This window comes from Festucalex cinctus, chromosome 10 (genome assembly GCF_051991245.1).
Source record: "Festucalex cinctus isolate MCC-2025b chromosome 10, RoL_Fcin_1.0, whole genome shotgun sequence".
NCBI classification, from domain to species: domain Eukaryota; kingdom Metazoa; phylum Chordata; class Actinopteri; order Syngnathiformes; family Syngnathidae; genus Festucalex; species Festucalex cinctus.
Window position 1 is genome coordinate 11,161,156 of NC_135420.1, and position 21,451 is coordinate 11,182,606.

Genomic DNA, 21,451 nt, shown 5'->3' on the forward strand with positions numbered 1-21,451 from the left:
CTGGGTTAAGTTTGAGTAGAGTTCATGACCGGGCGCCAGAGTTCACGACCCGTTACGTGTCTGTTCTGTGGATCTTTTATGCTATATGTTGTTTGTTGGTGTCAGGAATGTCAGGAACTATCTGTAATTACGGAGTAAACAGCCAATCAGAGAATTTCAAGTCAGTGCTAGTACTCACATGTCTAGTCACAACCAATGAGATTGATTGACTGTCTATTTAAGGGTCTGAGAATTGTGTGTATTTTGCCAGATTATTGCTCAACTGTTCCTGTGTGCAGCTCTCATAGGTTCTGCTTCTCAATGTGAATAAATAGATAAAATCTTATTTGTGTCTGCATTTGGGATCCTACCTCTCAGCACACAACAGCTTTGGTCCTCCATGTAATCACTGAGCCATTTTTAGCAGAGTAAAAAGTTAATATTCTGTCCAAAATTAATTTGATAATTATTTTTCATGTACAATTAAAGATGACAGCACCTGTGCTGAGGAAGTAGGTAAACGACCAATCACGACTCGCCTGTTTTCTGTGTTTGATCAGCAAACTGAGCCATGATTGGTCGTTACCTACTTCCTCAGCACAAGTGATGTCATCTTCAGTCGACAACAAGTGGAAAAAAAATAGTTTTTAAAGATTTTAATTGTACATGAAAGATAATGACGTTATCAAATTAATTATGGACACAATATTAACTTTTTACTGTTGAAAATGGCTCAATGAGTCAAGTATCCCTTGAAGATAATTCAGAATATTTTTAACTTAAATTTACAATTATTAAATTAGAATTATGAAAATGTTTTCATCTCATCCTTGCTAATACCAATGTCTGTGTAACACAAGTGATTATAATGTGTTCCTTTCATTAATAAACTAAATCATTTAACCAGTTGCGTCCGCTGCAAAATTTAATGTTTGTGGAGTTTTTATCATGTCCTTGATATTAAGGAGACTTGATATTCCATAATTAATCAATATCAGATTGAAGTGAAGTGAATCTAATTGGAAAAAAAAAATTAAATGGAATCGAACTGAACTCTTGTTAATTGAAATCAAATCGATTTAGGAAATAGAATCAATACCCGGCCCTAATTCAGGGGTATTTACTTGGGTTAGTGGTTAGTATTCACAATATGATCTTATTGCAAGTGTTGTACTGAATCGACTGGTCATTTATTTATTGAAGCAAAGTCAAGCCAAACTTTCACGTGGCATGCATACGCCACACACATATTGTACTGTGCAGGCAATTCTATGTAGCATTTGAAGCAATAAAAGAGAAAAAAAGCCATAGATGAGACTCCAAGCCTGGAGGAATCTAACTGCAGATACACTAACACGCTTACTCAAAGACTTTAGAGATTGCAAGTATTTTTCAATCCCAAGCGTTCACTTCTTCCTTTGTGCACAGCACACTGTTCACACACACACAAACACACACACACACACACACACACACGCACACGCACACACACACACACACACACAAATACAATTGTATCCACAAGCACCACACACACATTCAAGATGCCTTATGCAGTTGAATTGTTTTTTTGTGGTGCAAGGACTCTGCTGAGGCACCTAACAAGAAAAAGATTGCTGCAAAACACGCAATCTCCCTTTTCTGGGGTTGCTTACCTTAAGGAGATCTATCTCTTTGATGCAATCCTGCCGAGCTTTGGCATCCATCAAGTCAAATATCTATTAGGGGATCAAAATGGAGAGAGAGATAGAGGACGCAGATGCGCATTATGGCAGGTTGAACAAATGGAAGGTGGGGAGAGTTCCAGAGAAAGTAGCACAAAAAAAAATAAAATAAAATAAAACAAAAACATAAGCGGAAACATGGTTGCTGCTGTATGACAGGTGGCATTTCATTGACTGCAGTTTCACACCTATGACTCATACGTACTATAATTGTGAGAGAGTGGGTAAAAGTTGAACCAGAATACCATAACCTCTAGTTTAGGGCAGTCAATAACGAATCTTTAACTTATCATAATTTGTATCGCCGGGGAAAAACTGTGTGTGTATGTGTGTTGGGAGGAATAGCTATCGGGCATCTGTACAACATCTGTTAATGGTTTCTTACCTGGACTTTCTTCAGGGCCACAGATGTGTTGTCTAGCAGATACCTTGCCCGGTAAACCTCACTGAATTGTCCCCGGCCTATTTTCTTCTCAATCTGGAAGTTAGCAAGCGAATTGTGGCCCATGTCTGGTTGCAAAGGTTTCTGGAAAACAAAAATATAAAAATAACAATCATTGAAACACTGCATGAAACTGTGAGATTATAGATACACTGGAAGGAAAAAAAAACAGAGGAATTAGTTTGTGACACTATTGGGTTAGACCAGGGATGGGCAATTTAAATGCTGGAGCTGAGGACCACAAAGGACAATGCCGTTCCGAACCAGATGTATGACAAAAAAAAAAAAAGCCATTTTACATACACATTTCTCAATGCATGTATAAGACATCCACTATCCTAACCCAACAACAAAGCGTTTTAAAGCAGACAACAAATTAACCACCTACTATGATTTTTTTCCCCAGTGCAATGGACTCTCACATAAAAATTTGCCATTCAAGGACGGAACAAAACTGCTAAACAGCAACATTAAAGGGATACTTTACAAATTTTCCAATTTTCAGCAGTAAAAAGTTAATATTTTGTTTATAATAAATGTGATAACATTATTTTTCATGTACAATTAACAGCTTTAAAAGGGCAATTTGCCACTTGCTCTCAACTGAAAATGACATCACATGTGTTGAGGCCCCAGGTAACAACAACCAATCACTGCTCAACGTGAGATAAGCCATGATTGGTTGTTACCTGAGCCCTCAACATATGTGATGTCATTTTCAGTCGACAGCAAATTTTAAGGTGTTAATTGTATGCGAAAAATAATTACGTTTATCAAATTCATGGACAAAATATTAACATTTTACTGCTGAATATTGCAAAATTATTAAAGTATCCCTTTAGGTGCATGAATTCATTTTGTGCATTTTTCACAAAAATCAACTAACTGAAAAATTTTAATATTATTGAGGTACCATGTTTGTCCTGCATATCATTCCAAATTTCTGCAATTGCAGATTCGCTGATATTTATTTATTTATTTTTATTTTACTTTATTTTTTTAATATTTCTTTACGTTTTCAGTATTTTCCATTTTCCCCCAGAAACAAAAAACAAAACAAAACAGAGTAGTCTGCTGTGACCTTTCCCGCTTTTGGTAAACCTGTAGATGGTGTTGGCATGAGCAAACAGAAGGTGACATGTTAGTATCAGAATGTCGTACGTCACCAGTGTTGCCATTGTGGCTGTGAGAGCAGCTCAGGGGCAAGAGCTTAGGACAGAGGGAAGGAAGGCAGAGGGAGGTGGTCAAAATTGTATCACCTAGGCACGATGAGAAAAGAGAAGGGGAGCGTTATCACAAGTCACTTGCTTGAAGCAGTTTGACGAAGAGTTAGCAATATATTTAAATGAAACCCATTCAATATACAGAAAAGAGAGACCATGTCAGTATTTCTGCATCATCTCAACTGTGTTTACATTTTCCGGCCTGACTGTCACAAAACAGCCTTCATGATCAAGATCTTGATGAAGATGTACGTACATGCTAGTTTTCTTTTGGCATGTATCTGCCTTTACACTGCATTCCCAATAAATTAGGACTTTAAGACTCTCCTGAAACACTGTTAGCATTCTGCCTGTTAATGCCACTGGCACTGACACTTCCTTGCAAGGTGGAAAATGTGTGTCTATGGCTGCTTAGTTGGCTGGTGTGGAATGGGGCTAATGTAGGAGTGGATAATTCATTTTCAAAGGGGGCCATGTGAAACTGTAACAGTTGTCAAGGATCACGCCATGTGCTGAACTCAATTTTGTTCCAAATTTAAGCTTTTTCTTATTTTGCTCAACAAAATTACAAGCAGTCATTAAAATGGAAACGACGTGTCACTATTTAATTAGCATTCATAAAATTTCCCCCAAAAAAATCAATTTTTTGTACAAATTTTTTTTTAAAGGATGCTAACACTCAAAAGCAGCCGTTTCTAGTTGTGTTTCCCAAATAAATCTTCACCAGGCAAATTCCCACTTTTTTATCTGCCATGCATCTAAGTTCTCTACAGATATTCAGCACGTCTGGCCAGGACAACTACGTTGCCGACTGTTTCTCTCTCAGGGCCGTTCGTTCACCTGGGGCTTGTTTACGTTGCCATGACTGCTGACTGGGCCGCCGACTGACATTCAAGCCTACCGTACGGACTGTGTCTGGAGGACATCACATTTGATGACGATAATTCCTATCATTGTGAAGCAGAATTCACCAAGCGTAGGATTGTTCACCCACTAATAAGGAACGTGAGCTGGGATTAGACCGTCGTGAGACAGGTTAGTTTTACCCTACTGATGATGTGTTGCCGCGATAGTAATCCTGCTCGATTATGAGACATATTGAACTACTGTATGCTGATAGAGGTTTACATGATGAAAATATTGCATAAGGTATTGCAGGGTCAGGGAGGTGACCGTATGAAAAGTATGTACTGTACGGCATACTGTAAGGTTTGAGTATGGTATGATGTCTCTACCAGCCAACTGCGCCCCATGGTGTCCGCTGTCTGGCAGCACTGTATTTTTGACACCACAGCGCTGCCGACCGTTACGGACTGTCCGTATTTTAAGAGTGAATGCTGCAGCATTGCGGTCGTAACATTGAATATTACAATTACAGATATTGAAAAACACCAGTACCTCGAGTGACGTAATGTATCACTCACTGCTCATCCATGAGTAGTACAAGCTAGAGGACAAGTCCATTAGCCGAAAGCTAACGTCTTGAGGCGAACCTCCATTGCTGCTGTTCATAGCAGCGGAAAGGAATAATGGCAGAGACACTAAGGCTGCGTTCAGACTGCAGGCAAATCTGAATCCAATCGGATTCCTCCTCAAATCCGATTTTCAGGGTTGACTGTCCACACTGTTTTGGCAAGTGTCCAAATCCGATCTGGCCCTAGTCAGACTGGGCCACATTATTGCTTATTGCTTGTGGTTATTCTCATTCAACCAGGTTATTGCTTTGTCAGTCATCACTGTCATAATACTTGTTGGAAAAAATGTGCAGTGTAGGTAATCGCGTTGATATTTTTAATCATTGTTATATATTTAGGTCCTTAACTTCACATGAGAAAAATGGCAAGTGGCACTAAAAAGTTTGGGGATTGCTGTCTTTGCTTAAAAAATATAGTCTATGTGTGTGCAAAATGCTCTGATTTATTGTTCGAAACATTAATATTAATTGTGTATTTACAATGCCTTGTGAGGTTAGTACAGTCACTGCCAATAATGCAATTCTACTAATAATTTAGTACTATACATATCAGTAAATATCTAAAACACAAAATAAAAATTAAAACATGCAGAGTTAATAGTTTGATGCTTATTCAAATGAGCTTTAGTGAGGTGTGACACGACGAGGAGAGGTAGGACTCAGACGCAGGATAAAGGTAGGCCACAAAGGCAGCAGGTTTATTTCCGGCCAACAGCTGTCTACTCTCAACTTGAGAGTAGAAAGGGGAATCAAAAGGTGGAGAACTAAAAACGCTCCACTGGGGAGGAAAAAACAGGCAAAAGGTACAGGGGACAACAAAAGGCGCTCCGCTAGGGAGGAAACAAGGCTCAAGGCACAAGGGGTAACTAAGGGCGCTCCGCTGTGGAGAATAAGGCACAAAAATAAGGCAAAACAACAAGGCAACAGGAACAAGGACTCGAGGACTGTGGGACGCTTCCATGCACTGACTGTGACACTTCGGCACTGAGGGTAGAATGTGGGTGGCTTTTATTGTCAGTCTGATTGGTGGCAGGTGTTCGTAATCATGGGCGGGGACCGGTGATTATGGAGCGGCAGGAAGGGTAAGTGACCTGGAGTGATAGGAGAGTAAGGATTTTCACAATAATACAGGAAACATGGATAACAAAATAAAAGCATGGCCTGTCACGCAGGTGGCGGCGTGACAGTACCCCCCCCTCAATGGCCGGCTCCTGACGGCCATCCGACCCATAGAGTCCAAAAACAAGGGCGGGCGGAAGGGGGCACGGAGGTGGGAACACGGCCCACCCCTCCGTCCCAGACAAAAGGGCAGTCCAGGAGGGCGACCATGAAGCCAGACAAGGGGCCGTTCAGGATGTTCCCGATAGAAGAGTCCGCGGGCGGACTTGACGTGACTTGGCGAGGCGTAGCAGACGTGGCGTGGCAAGCTTGGCAGACTTGACGAGGCGTGGCAGGCTTGGCAAACGTGGCAGAATTGGCGTGACAGGCTTGGCAGACTTGGCGAAACGTGGCAGAATTGGCGTGACAGGCTTGGCAGACTTGGCGAAACGTGGCAGAATTGGCGTGACAGGCTTGGCAGACTTGGCGAAACGTGGCAGAATTGGCGTGACAGGCTTGGCAGACTTGGCGAAACGTGGCAGAATTGGCGTGACAGGCTTGGCGAAACGTGGTAGGCTTGGCAGGTGTGGCAGGCTTGGCGTGGCAGGCGTGGCAGACATGACGAGGCGTGGCAGGCTTGGCGTGGCCGGCTTTGGCGTGGACGGCTTTGGCTTGGTCGGCTTTGGCTTGGTCGGCTTTGGCTTGGTCGGCGTGATGCAGAGACTTGGCGTGACCTGATGCAGAGACTTGGCGTGACATGATGCAGAGACTCGGTGTGGCTCAGGGTCTTGGAGATGCGCCCGGCGAGACTCGGGGGCTTGAGGCGGTGACTGGCGAGGTTCAGGAGCGAGAGACTCAAGGGTGACCAGGTTGACTGCGGCTGAGGATGCACTGGTCGCTGATTGGTCCAAAACGTGATCCCTACAATCTTTTCCCCAATCCAGTATATTCCCGGAGTTCCAGTCAATTCGGGGGTTGTGTTGACGTAGCCAAGGGTGTCCCAGAACCAAAGTGGGTGACGAAGCTTGGATTACGTGGAAACGGAGATTTTCGATATGTTGTCCAATTCGTACTTCCAGGGGTTCGGTGATGTGGGTGATGCTAAAGAGCTCCTTGCCATTCAGGGCTCTGGCCTGGATGATCCGGGGAAGCGGTTCGGTGGTGGCTCGTACTTGCTTAACGAGGCCCCAGTCCATGAGGCTCTCGTCGGAACCGGAGTCGATGAGTGCTGGCATGTCAATGGTCATAGCATGGTGGCGTATCTGGGCTTGCGTGATTCTTTGTGTCTTAGCAGGTCGGGGTGACGAGGAACTCACCGGTGCACCTCTTTTCATGGTGCAAGTTCCCACCAGATGACCAAGTTCACCACAGTAGAAGCAGCGGCCTTCTTGGCGGCGACGCTGTCGCTCCTCGGTGGTTAACTGGGCCCGACCAAGCTGCATGGGTTCCTCCTCGACGTTAGGCACTTCCCTTGGCGCTGGTCGGGGAGGCATGATGAGCTGTGGCATTTCTGTTTCCATTGGCGGTGAAAAGGGGGTTGGTTCCACCCTTCTATGGTGCCCGCTGGACTTGGTCAACTCTCGTCGGCGATGATCAGCACGAATCGCTAGGGAGATCAGAGCATCCAAGTTGGTTGGAAGGTCCACGGGAATCAGGAGTTCTTGTATGGCGGGTGAGAGTCCTTTCAGAAAGTGGTCCTGTAACGCTGTGGAGTTCCAGCCACTGTTTGTGGCCAAGGTGCGAAAGCGGATTGCGTAATCGCTGACGGGTTCTTTGCCTTGTTGGAGCCGGCTCAATGCTCGTGCCTTCTCTCGGTCATTGTTGTCGGGATCAAAGACCTGGCGCAAGGCGGCTTGAAAATCCTGTACATTTTGGCAGACCGGGGAGCCCCTGGCCCATTCCGCGGTTGCCCAGGTCTTGGCTCGTCCAGTCAGGTGGGACACCATGAAGGCTACCCGGGACCGAGCTGTGGAAAATGCCTGTGGTGAGTGTTCAAAATGGATGTCACACTCCGTGAGAAAAGTCTGACATTGTCCAGGTTCACCGGAGTATCGTTCTGGGGAGGCCAGTCTCAATCCTACCCCGGTGAATGACGTGGTCGGGACAGAGAGTTCGGGGAGGGGTAGCTGTCCGGTGGAGGCTGGAGCTCGACGCCGCGATTGGCTCACCAGTCCTTGGACCTGGCTCGACAGCTCCTTCAGCTCCGAAATCACGGCTTGCTGAACCTTTTCCTGGTTGGCAAGCCGGAGCTCAAGGCTCTGCAGCGCAGCCTCGACCTTTCCTGCTGGGTCCATGCTGGCCGAAGTGTACTGACACGACGAGGAGAGGTAGGACTCAGACGCAGGATAAAGGTAGGCCACAAAGGCAGCAGGTTTATTTCCGGCCAACAGCTGTCTACTCTCAACTTGAGAGTAGAAAGGGGAATCAAAAGGTGGAGAACTAAAAACGCTCCACTGGGGAGGAAAAAACAGGCAAAAGGTACAGGGGACAACAAAAGGCGCTCCGCTAGGGAGGAAACAAGGCTCAAGGCACAAGGGGTAACTAAGGGCGCTCCGCTGTGGAGAATAAGGCACAAAAATAAGGCAAAACAACAAGGCAACAGGAACAAGGACTCGAGGACTGTGGGACGCTTCCATGCACTGACTGTGACACTTCGGCACTGAGGGTAGAATGTGGGTGGCTTTTATTGTCAGTCTGATTGGTGGCAGGTGTTCGTAATCATGGGCGGGGACCGGTGATTATGGAGCGGCAGGAAGGGTAAGTGACCTGGAGTGATAGGAGAGTAAGGATTTTCACAATAATACAGGAAACATGGATAACAAAATAAAAGCATGGCCTGTCACGCAGGTGGCGGCGTGACAAGGTGCACTGACAGCTGACAAGGTATGTGACGTTGTCCAAAATTTGTAGGACATTTAAGGTATTTGTCAAATGCCAAATTGTACTACCACTCATTCAACTTTTGAGATTCCACTGCATTTTGCATATTTATAATTATTTGGTTACTGACATTGACAGAACTGAAATATAATCAAAAAATTGCCCAATGTAGTAATTAATAAATTAGTCATTTAAATTCAACAGAATTGTTTGGAAGTCACAGATAAAATACAGATGTGGCATTAGAGGGTTTGTGCTTTATTTATGGTTCATGCTGGCGATGAGATACATCTAGTCATAATTTGAGAAGATTAAGAGCTTTTTTGGCATTCAAGTTTGAAGTGAAGGGGGATTCATTTCCGTTCACTGACAGCAAAAGGAAGAAGCCCGAATCCATCAGGTGACGGGCCCAATTAACCCCTCTGAAGTGTGTTTGCTGTTTCTGTGCGACTCTGCCACCAGATGTCTCCGAGTCACTCTGACAGCTACCATACAGACCACCATAATGGAATATTCAGCATTACGACGCCTCCATGGCAGCTCCAGCACAGTGCCTCACGAAGAAAACATGACCAGAAACGATTATGTGACATATTGAACTACTGTATGCTGATAGAGGTTTACATGATGAAAATATTGCATAAGGTATTGCAGGGTCAGGGAGGTGACCGTATGAAAAGTATGTACTGTACGGCATACTGTAAGGTTTGAGGCATTGTAAAAACGATGGGGAGAGGAGAGCGAGTCTGACCGAGAGATAGAGAGAGAGGAGAGGACAAGAGGGCATTGCTTTCATTCGCTGCGTGGTAGCTTGACAAATGTTAGTATGAGCCTCTAAAGCACTATGACAACCGCCTGCTGAGAGCACAGTCTTGCTAATGTGTCCTGGCATGCCAGCCCCGTAATCACACATTTACATATGCAATGACCTACATTTGCATGTCAGATCGCACACTGTCCGGCATGATTAACAGTGGGCACCTCCCCGTGTGGAGTCGCCTTGGGTGGCAGCAGAGGCCGTGCGAGGGCGGAGGAGAGGGCTGGAGGGAGGGCGTCTTTTTTGGCAGCCGAGGGGCCAGGCTGCCAGGCAGGATTATGTCAGCCAGCAGCCCCGGCATTAGACACTTCATTAGAGCTAATCTGTTTAGCAGTGGGCAGTGTATGTAAACTTCACAGGCCATTTGCGGCACCTCTTCGCCCCCTGGCCTGGCCTTCAAAGGGCAGCCAAGCCGTAGCTGACTGACAGGCCGTCTCATCTGCCGCACATGGGTGTCACACAATCAAAGGATCCCGGATGAAATAAGGGCCCGATGGAGACACACTCACACATAAGGAGACGTCACAGAGGAATGACCCTGAATGACGCTGGGGTGACTGAAGGGAGTAAAGAGAGGAGGGGTCAGAAAAATGTAGGTAAAGCATTGCATATTACATAAACAAATATCTGGAATAACAAAAGTAACTCAACTGCTAATAGAAATGGATGCCAAGACACAGAGGAATTTATAATCAATGAGGACCAAAACCTCTTCTCCAAATTTTACTGGTGTGCCAAGAGGTTTGTGCAACGTCAATCTGACTGGACAAGGTAGTATGGGTAGTATTTGTGAGGGACAGGATATTGTGGGTAAAAAGGTGACATAAAACTGCCGTGAGAGCGAGAGACAGAGCGAGAGAGAGAGACAGAGCGAGCGAGCGAGCGAGAGAGAGAGACAGAGCGAGAGAGAGAGAGAGAGAGAGAGAGAGAGAGAGAGGGAGAGAGAGAGGGAGAGAGAGAGGGAGAGAGAGAGAGGGAGAGAGGGAGAGAGAGAGAGAGAGAGAGAGAGAGAGAGAGAGAGAGAGAGAGAGAGAGAGAGAGAGAGAGAGAGAGAGAGAGAGAGAGAGAGAGAGCAAACTCATCAGACGATGTGTGATACAGGCTGACCAATAATGACGCCATTTCCAAACACAGCTGACAAGACACATGGAGGGTTGACGGGGCAAGGCGGGAGACGGGGGAGGGAGCGAGCGAGGGGAGACAGGCAGCAGAGGGGGAGAGGGTTTGATGTGACAGCTCGGCAGTGCCAACGGCTGCCACAGAAAGGCCAACAGCAGCGGAGAGGACAGACAGGCGGACATCGACACTTCAAGTACATCAGCACCATGTTGCCCAATTCTGAAAGTACACTGGCCCACTGCCCAATTGAAAGGCAGAAAAATGGAAAACTTCAAGTTGTGGGTACAGTTGTGAACCCATTAAAACACTGTTCTGAATCTTTGCAAAATCCAAGTGGGGGAAAAAAAGAAAACACCAACTAGTATAAAATAAGCCGAGGCCAATGGCACCAGTTCAATCAGCCACCCAAATTGTACTCTATCAGGGATTGAGACTGCGACCAATACAGCCTACTCTTAAATGTAGCTAACTTTTCTCTGTGTGCATGCTCCCGCCGCAGTTTCACTGCAGAAAACGTGATTGGAAGTCACGGTCTTTTTCACTCCTTCAGTGTCGTGGTCCTGAAGGCTCCCATTGCAACGAGAGAGTGTCATCTTCTTTCTATGGGTGTGTTCAGAAATATACTCCGAGCACACTCTGCTCCACTGTCTCCGACCGTTTGGAAAGTTTTTGCAAAATTGCCGTTCGTTTTTTCAAAGTGCCACACACCTACACCGGAAGATATTCGTCTTTGCGCTATCACTGCTGCTTCAGTGGTGTAAAAGAAGTTGCAGCAGAAGAATAACGTCCAACTGAGGTCATAAATTTGTTTCCCGCCTTGTGTTAAATAAACATAAGAGAAGATCAGAGGCCCATTCTCCGTTTTTTCAATTTCTGAAGTTTACGGACGGGAAAAGACGGGAGATAACTCGTTCCCGTTTAACGGTGACAGCAACACTGCCTCTTAGCAGAATGTCTCAAACGCGTGTTAAAACCTTGAGAACTGTCTGACGTGTGTCTCTAAAATAAATGCGTGTGCCCAGTAATCCACAAATGCAACAATTCATAAGCACAACTGTATACATGTATTTTGAAATGATAAGTCATCACAAATGCACCTAAGAGTTTAAAAAAAAAACACAAAAAAAAAACCTGGAAATCACAAATCTATTTGTGGATCCGAAAAGCCTCTTATTTTCAAAGTCCATTAATTCAATGGCTTTGATGTGAAAGTCACGCCAGGTAACATAGCTGCCACAAGGGTACAGTGATTAGCCGGACTGCTACAGCAACCTGAGATACATCTGTGATTATTACACATTATGCTACTCAAATGCCAATAGATGATCAGAGGCCAGTATTTTGGCGTCATGAACTCTAGCATAGCAGCTTGTGTGGACTTTTATGGAAAATCTTGTGGATCTCAACCTAATCGAATGACATTAGCAAAAGGTAATCTTCAGTAATGTTTCGCACTTGTACTTGTCTTTTGTACTGTTACCCATATGTTGGAGAAACCCCGTGTGGATATCCACGACAACAGCAAGTTAATGAGCGACTGTTTTGCTATATCTTGAGATGATATATCTGATTATATCTATAACTGACTTCATTGTTGAGTACATTTTACAGATTTTTCAACACTTCACAAATGCCACTTTCCCATTAGCCACAAATGGCAAGCCACCGCACCGCACCGCGCGACCTGGTACAACATCACACGACCTCCGTTGCTTTTCCATTACAACAGATGCACGGCAGGATGGGGGCGGGATCAATTGAACTGTCCAAGCATGTGGGGTTCTTATGCCAAAACATTTCACGAGTGGCGAGTCTCGGCCACTGTTTTTGCAGGGATACACATTACACAATAAGAATTGCCATATGTTGACGTCACAAAGTACAGCCCACATGCATATGGAATTGTAAATATGATTCAGCATTGTTGTAAAACACCATTATGTTTATTGTATATTCTATATTTTTATGACTTTGCCGATGGCCAGCAGGCGCCTCTGCCTCGCTTGTGTAAAAACAGGAAATGGGCGTGTGCAGTGGAGTTGCTTGCTGCATCGCTGTCATGCAGTCAGATGACAGTGCCGACATGGCCCCGCCTGGCCCCAGACAGCGAGCACTTCAGAACCACCACAGAGATGGTTCTGAAAAGTGGGTCCATTGTAACCGCTCGGCCCTGAAAAACTCAAATGGACAGGCGAATATCCGGCCATAAAATGTCATTTTGGTGTTGTATTATATAGGGATGTAACGATAACCGCAATATCGTTATATCGCGATATTAAAACTGCCACAATATATTGTCGTCGTCATGTCATCATATTAAAAGCAGCACATCTGTTCAAAAAGACAGGTTTTTCCATTTGTGCAGTTCTAGCACCCTCTGGTGGCTAGTTTTTTTTTTTAGTGAAGTTTGATTTTCGAAAGGCATGTTTTTTCCCTTCTATGTTTAAAATCCACTCTAATGGTCAGATGAAGGGGCACGTAATATGCTTGTGAGTCAATATGTGAAGGAACTCAATGTGTGCTTGCATTAGCCAGTAAGTGCCTCAATATTAAGTGAGAGATTGTAGGTTGTTTGTATGCATTGTTGTTATGTAGAAAAGCACGATGTTTTTTTAGTATGAGCTCATTTTTTTACAATACAGTATTGTGACTTTTTTTGACCTTTTTTTCTCTCCACAATATCGTGATAATTATCGTATCGTGACCTTCATATCGTGATAATTCTCATACAGTGATGTTTGGATATTGTTACATCCCTAGTATTATACTCCATTTATTAAAAAAAAATGCATAGAATGAGTTGCAATTAATGTGCACGTTGACTCCAAACAGACAGTGAGGACTACAGGAAGAGACAGTGACTGGCAGGCAGAAGGGCTCACACCCACTCTCAGCCATCACTAGCCCCCTTGAGCACGGCACCATGCAATATTCATCCTCAGCCAGTGAGCCAACCAGGCACCAAAACGCCAGGATCCAGCCCATAGGCGCATCTCGTTCGCTTCCCAATCATCCTCGCGCTTACGGACAGACCTGTGACTGTCAAACTGTGCAGCATTGATCAAAATCATATTGGAAAAAGGGTGTGGTGGTGTGTGTGTGTGTTCCTCAACCTCACATCTCACGAGGAGCAAATGCTCCATTAAAAATGCACATCTTACCAGCTCATCTCGTTTACCTTATGCATATGCAACACACACCTCAGGGACCCAGAAAAACTACTATATATTGCAAGCAATACAGAATGTCCTTCATTGCATATACAATTCAGATTTCTTCAGGAGGATGGTACTCGCCCCCTCCCTGTACTGCCAAGTATCATGAACCTTCAGAAAGCGCAAACAGATACATGACTTGTTGAAGTGCATCGGTCTGGAGTCAGGTTAAACAGCAATCTTATCTTTAACTATCTTTACTATATCTATCTAACTCCCACCAAATGTGAAATCAGTTCAGATGGCAACATTTAGTTTAGTTTAGTTTATTAATTTTTTCCTTTCGGACACATTACAGTTTACATCAATCACATCACATCATTTGCAACATTGACATCCGAAAGAAGGGCTTACGGGTAGAAGCCGAAGCTTAGCCGAAACATTGAAAACAGCCGAAGATTAGCACAAAGTGCAGGACTGGAATTAACACCCAGGAAGAACACTCGAAATAGCATGAAAACCAATGAGAAAAAAAAAAATCATTAAGCCGGAAAAAAGAACATATAATCAACAACTGGGGGATCCGCAGATGATCTAGTGTTTGTGTGTATGTGGGGGTTGCTGCAAGTCAAATTAATCATTAGAGCTTTTATCTGAATTTCTTATGTGGGCAACCCAATTATCCTTAATTTTGCAATTACAAAACTTAGAATAAATTGACTCCCTTGGTAATTCCAGTATTACTGCTGTAATGCCCTTGCATACACAAGGAAAACAACAGCCAGGGTCTATTTTTAGTGTTGTTTCTTTTGCAACAAAAATCCACATTTACTCTGGGGCATATGGATGAACATCCTTGTTTAAAGTCTATTCAATAGTTATGGAGGCAAAAACATCCTTCTGGAAAGAAATCAATAGAGCTGATGTTGAAGGACGGCTGTAAAACCCAACAGTGACCAGATCTGCAATGAGCAAACCGCAGTTTATCGAACCAAGAAAGGCATGCAGGGAGGCCCGGGTCCGCCGGCCTCAAGAATTCTCATCAATAGAAACAACTCTGCATTCAACCAACCGATGCTCGTCTCATACAATTGCTCCCACAATATGAAGGATGATTGAAGGAGAGGATTTTGTCTGTCTCGGGCAACACTTACCTGTGGTTGAAACACTGGCACGGCTGCTTGCTGTCCTTGCGGCTGAGTGTCCATGTCCATGGTGTCAAGTCCTTGAATCCGTTTCCCCCCTCTGAGGACCAAAACACAAAATAGAAATTCTAGTTGGCCAATTCAACAACAGCATGAGATGAAGCGCTCGGGGGGGTTAATCAGTTCATCACCGGATTATTTTTCACAGGGGGAAAAAAAAATAAAATCACTCTGTAAAATCAACGTTAAGGTTTGCAGCGTTGGAATTAAGCAACTAAGACAGTGCAGCGGGTGTGCGGTTTCAACAGAATTGGATCCGGTGTCATGCCTGTGAATCTGACACTCCCTATGTGGAGCCCTCTCACATTGCACCCTGCAGAGCTAAAGCATGCACCAGTGTTCTAGAAACAGAGATAATGACACTACTTCGCTACATCAACTTGGCTTTCCTCCAAGCATCCTTTCATGGGAATTACAAATATTTAAGCAGCTTCACATCTTTTTATTTTTTCTAAGAAAAAAGGTCACACGGAGGTGAAAGCACTGGATATGAGTGTATGCCATGGTGCTGCATAATTGCATGTTCTGGCACGCAGCCTAAGCAGACATTATTTTCCAAAGATGGTCCACTACAAGTTGGTGGTCTTAATAGGATAAACATTATTTCACAGATACACATATAAAATGTTACCTAAATTAATTCTGAGAACCCTTTGAAAAAAGTAGGTTCAGAAACACAGTTTTCCAGCGTGTCCCCAGACACATCTATGTGGTAAGTGCTCACACTTCCACGGATGCTCAAAGGTCAATTCGAGTAAGTATGGGTATGTGAAATAATCAAATCTTAAGGCTGGATTAACACAGCAACAAGTGTACTAGGGCTGCACAATATTGGAAAATCATGCGATATAGTTGCTGAATATACAGTAGCGACCGATATTATTGCGATATTTAACGTACCTAAAGAAATGACATGTTTATTATCTATCCATCCATCCATTTTCTTAACCGCTTGCTCTTCACAAGGGTCGCGGGGGGTGCTGGAAGTCTATCCCAGCTGAATTGATTGCCAGCCAATTGCAGGGCATTTGTTATCCAATGAAAGAATAAAATTTTTCATGCAACAAAATTTGGAAAACTCAATATATTCTTACTAAATTAAGTGTAATTCCTTCTCGCTAATGTTCAACTGTTGGATGGCGGTGCACATTTTACTTAGCGGCTAACTGGTCAAATTTAGATAAACACATAAAATTCCATATGAAACTTATTGCATGTCTTTGCGATATGCATATTGCATGTGACAATATCGCGATATCGTTAATTTTTCAATATATTGTGCAGCCCTAAAGTGTACCCACGAAAAATCTAAACTCCATTGAAAGCATTGACAACTAATTAATTATGGTTCAATGTGCAAAATAATTGGAGGGGGTCGGCAGGGGTTGTCAGCCCGGGTAAATTAACAGTTATTATGTTTTATTTGTAAAATAACACCCAATGAAAAATATTTCTTTTACCTGGTTAATGTGATTTCTGTTTCAGATTTAAAGCATACAGCATCAGGCCTGTTTATGACACCCCAATTTTCCACACACAATTTTAAGTTGTCATCAGTGAGGTGGTGAGCAGTGTTGGTTTAATGCTACGTTCACACCAAACGTAGGATGAGCATTCCCACCTCGCTTACTCGCTAGCGTTTCACCACGGGAGTTGTACCTGACGCAGACGCTTCATTCGCGCACACGGAGAGAGGGAGTGATGTCGCTTACAACTACTGTATATGTATTTCAGCAGATCGAGAAAGAGAGCACGGCCGAGTACTTCAACTTCTTCTCGAGGACTACAGCCAAGGCACTCTTTTCTTTGGCAACGTCTTTCTTTGATGTAAGTGCCTCAAACACTTTTTTGGGGGGAAATCAGGTGGTTTTACTAAATAGCTCAAATAAATTTTGGTGCCAATCGGCAGTTGTGATGCATATATTAAGCAACGGCATCAAAAAAACAAAAACCAAAAAAAACCAAAAAAAAATGTTTTTATTATTTTAAGGGTACAAGAACAAAATAATCTTCAAATTTAGAATTGCATTTGGAAAATGAACAAACAAATTTAAATGAAATATTCCTGTATTTTCCAATGTTAGGCAGAGCCACAACAGAAGGATGAAAGAGCCACATTACAGGCTGCTTATCTAGATCATTTACTGCATGTTTCTTCTGCCAATGTAGACAAGATCACTTGAACATATTTAATTGGATTTGATGTTAAATTGAAATTACAGTCAAGAGAGCAATCTGGTTCATATCAAAGTAATTAACGGGAAAAAAAAACATCTATAAAAAACAATATCACTGGTCTGTCACAAAGATTTACATAATTTATTCTTCCTATTAAATTGATGGTTGGATTGGGGTGTTATGTCAATGCAATAAAAATTAAAAATGCTGGTTTCTGTATTAAGATGATTACGCATATAGCAATTGCTCACCCAGTGGCCTTGTTGCCTCCCATTTGACTCTTCGCACTTCAGATGTGTGCTTCGCCAGATTGAAGCTGGCACCATTACTCCTCTCTTAAAAGCTCTTGTGTTCCTGCCTGCCTTTGTGTCAAAATAACCAGAGGGCATTTGAGCTTCACGTCCCACAATAAGATCAATTAAGTCTGTCATGTTGAATTATTACATTGGCCGAAACAGCACAATTAATTAAGGAAGTTACCAATCAAGGGGGTAAAGGCATTTTTGAGTAATGTGCAACTAATCCAAGGCTAAAAATTCAACTAAAATTGAAAGACCTTACATTTCCAAGAACATGGCAGCATGGTTACTCATAGTTTTGGCCCCTCAATATATCCACTAGGGGTGTGAATTACCTAGTACCTGACGATTCGATTCGTATCACGATTCACAGGTCACGATTCGATTCGATACCGATTAATCCCGATACGAATTTATAAGTCGATTGTTGCGATTTTTTTCATTCAAATTTAGAAAATACTAAAAAAAAAAAAAAAGGCAATGATGATAAGACATTGAATCGGTAAGACTACCGAATGAACAATTCTGAGCTCTTTAAAAAAACAAAAATAAAAAAAATCGATTCAGCCGCCTATTGAATCGATTCGAGAATCGCGCGATATAGTATCGCGATATATCGCCGAATCAATTTTTTTTAACACCCCTAATATCCACTCTCATTTGGTGGTCACTGCAATAGCAGTAAAAGCATGAGGTACCAGTATGCCAGCATTTCTATCATGTGAAAAAAATTAAGTGCAACGGCTACAATAGTTGGCTAGCAACAGCCATAAGTTCATTATTTACGCAAGCATGACTGGTCACAGGCCTGGTCTGAGACGATTTAGGATCGGAAAACCAGCAATATATCAACACAAAATACACTTGTGCTTGTTATGTGAAATAGTAGATTTCATTGCAGATCATGTCAGTTACAATTTCTTTCATCTTATTATGTTTAACCAATATAAATGTTCACATTAGGCCAGTTACAATATTGTCATTTCTATTACATGGAGGTAAAATTTCACTACTAGACAGCACCCAGGAAAGTTATTTCTGTTATTTGCAGTTATTTCTGACCCAAGTAGGTTGCAATTTGCAACAATAAAAATGTAAACTGAAACATTGCTTTGAAAACCCATAACAGACTGGAGGAAAATGAAAGGCGTAGTTCACTAGGCTGTCAAATTTGACACTCAATCCACCAGCATCCCCACAACTTGGGTAGTTTTGGAGCAGATGTTTTCAGATGCTGCAAAATTGTCCCCAGATAACTTGGACATGCTCCTGTTTGTCAACAGGAATCAGTGGGCTGGATTTTCTTCATTTTGTTACCAGCGGCAAGAACATGTTTAATAATTGGGAATAATTAGGGGGACTGAATCTTTTACTAAAAAAAATATATATACAAATAAAAAAATAGGGGGAAACTGATTTTACAAAAAAAAAATCATCCTTAGCTTGGATCAATACAATTTCAAATTGCACATTTCTGTCCAACAATGTCAAATTTTCAACATATTACAGCACACTTAGACGAATGCAAACATCACACAGTTATCAAATGTTTATTATAATTTATATTTAATTTTAAAAACTGTTATCTAAAGCTTTCTTTTAAAGTTAAGGCAGACTTCAGGATGGTCCACATCTCTGTAACCCACTAGAACAGCCCCTGTAACAAGAAGATCTCCAAGTTAAATTGAATAAATCTATTAACCGACAAGCAATCGATTATCAAATTAAAACTATTTTATTAATCGTGTACTCGTTTGGAGCCATTTTTTAATTTAAAATTGTCCAAATCCTCTGGTTTCAGCATATCAACAGTAGTTGTTCACTGATTTCTGTAGTTCTTCATGAAAGAAGACTGATTATCTTTGTCCTTTAATCAAATAAAACTTACATCTGTTTTTACTTTGGAAAACAATGACCGAACAGAAACATAGTACAACGTCAAACCACTATATCACTATACAAATACCAAGTACAAATTAAACACAAATCCCGGATTTATAAACAGTAATCAGTTCAATAAAATACTTTTGTAATACAGTACACTTTAATGCAAAATTAAAAGAACTCTGATTACTCTAATTGATTGAATGATCGATAGATTAATCCATTCTAAAAATATTTGATAGTGACAGCACTAATATTACAAAACAAAAAAAGTGATATTTGTAGTTAAATGACAACTTTAAGACAGGTACTTGAGTTTCATCAATGCAATATGTTCACAAATTGGACCTGGGCATGGAAAAGAAAGTGGGCCAAACCATTTTTGCTTCTGAATCTCCTGAATTATCTTTATAAACCATTTAGAGATACTTTGTTAGCGTTACTAATTTAGTTATACTGCAAATCGTTCCTTTGCATGTCTGCATAGCTAGAAAAACCCTTTTTAACAGGAGCACAACAAATTCCTTCTTGCACTGTCCTTTCGACAATGAGTGGTGCCGCTCTAATAAGGCTGGACGAGGAAAAGTTATCAGTGTGGTTTCACTACTGTGAAACAGTAATAACAAGCAGGTAGGTAATATGATGCCCTGGGAAAAATATTTTTACTGAAGTCAAGAGTAGGTGTGACTGCTTAATATTCAAGAATGTTAATGTAGTAATTAAAACAATGATGTTGCAGATAACCACAAGCATACTAGCTTAGCTACTGTACATTTTAGCCGTGCTAACAAATAAAGGGACAACCACCGGCTAAAACGTGTGCCTGAACCGAATAATTGGTTTCACATTAAACTAATGTTGATGATTGTCCAAGTGGCACAGGCATCCGTCTATATTTATGCAAGCAGTTATAGCTGGGGGAAAAATGGACATCTTCGCAAAATTGGAGCAGTGAGCATTGTCAACTCTATTGTCTCTATTTATCAATAACCAATAAACTTGTGGTGGACTATGGAAAATAATAAATAATGAGCATGTGAATGCTTTACTTATGACAAAAGACATCATAACTGACCTTCGACCAACTAAATGTAGAGAAGTCAATCAAGCCACTCGTACCTCAAGGCACCACTATAATTGAAACTATGAATATTTAAGGTTAAATATTGCAGCCGGGAAGAGTGCTGAAGAGAAAGGAATGCAAGATGGTCGAGGTGGACTTCATGCTCTTAAAACCACTCAAACTGAATATGAAAAGGCCTCTTCCTTTGAGAGATGACAATTTATGAAATTACGATTATCAGGTTACAATTTCAAAGCCTAATACTAAACCAAATCTACAGGGCAATACACTTGACAAAAATCATCTATATTTGCTTTTGATGTGTTGGTAAACTTTAAGGTTCTATGAAAATGCACGTCAATTGAAAGCAACACTGAGTAGGGTAAGGCAAACGGGAACGAGCAACAGCAGAAACAGAGTGGGGCAAAATACGACACAAACAGGAGAATGCCATAAATTTCCGTGGTCCTATGAGCGTCTGTGGAACTGTGCACCACAGAAGTTGGCACTGGCATTCCTCAGTCCCTTTCTTGTGTATTATTCATTTAAAATAGGGGGAGAAATACAAAGAGAGGCGGTCAATTATAAAAAGGTGAATCAAGGCAGCCTGGAAGAGGGGCATGGATGAAACAAGACATACAACAAGTTCTTTGAAAAAAAGAAGAGTGCTAAATCAGCTCTTCATCCGAGGACATAAAAATACAAACAGAAATTGATGAGCTTGTGGCTAAGAAAGAGTGAAGTGAGAAGCACAAGAAACAGGGAGAGGAGTGGAGTTGGGCTGCATAGTTAAAGAAGGAGAGCGGAAACATATAAAGTGACACTATCCGGCCCGGCTTTAGGATGCAAAGGAATCAAAGGCACCTTTGAGGAACCAGAAGACGACAGTGAAAGGCCTAGAAGAGTGGTGT

The 21,451-nt window shown here is 42.3% G+C and overlaps 1 protein-coding gene across 1 annotated transcript in view; it reads right to left on the reverse strand.

Annotated features, from left to right (window-relative positions):
- The window catches only part of nek7 (NIMA-related kinase 7), an 80,989-nt gene that overhangs the window by 38,616 nt on the left and 20,922 nt on the right, over nt 1–21,451 (reverse strand). Inside the window, exons 2-4 of the mRNA XM_077534063.1 lie at nt 15,066–15,156; nt 2,089–2,229; nt 1,635–1,697 (exon numbers count right to left, since the gene is read on the reverse strand). Coding sequence (XP_077390189.1) covers nt 1,635–1,697; nt 2,089–2,229; nt 15,066–15,125 — 264 coding nt within the window. The 5' untranslated portion in view covers nt 15,126–15,156. The remainder of the gene's footprint in view (nt 1–1,634; nt 1,698–2,088; nt 2,230–15,065; nt 15,157–21,451) is intronic.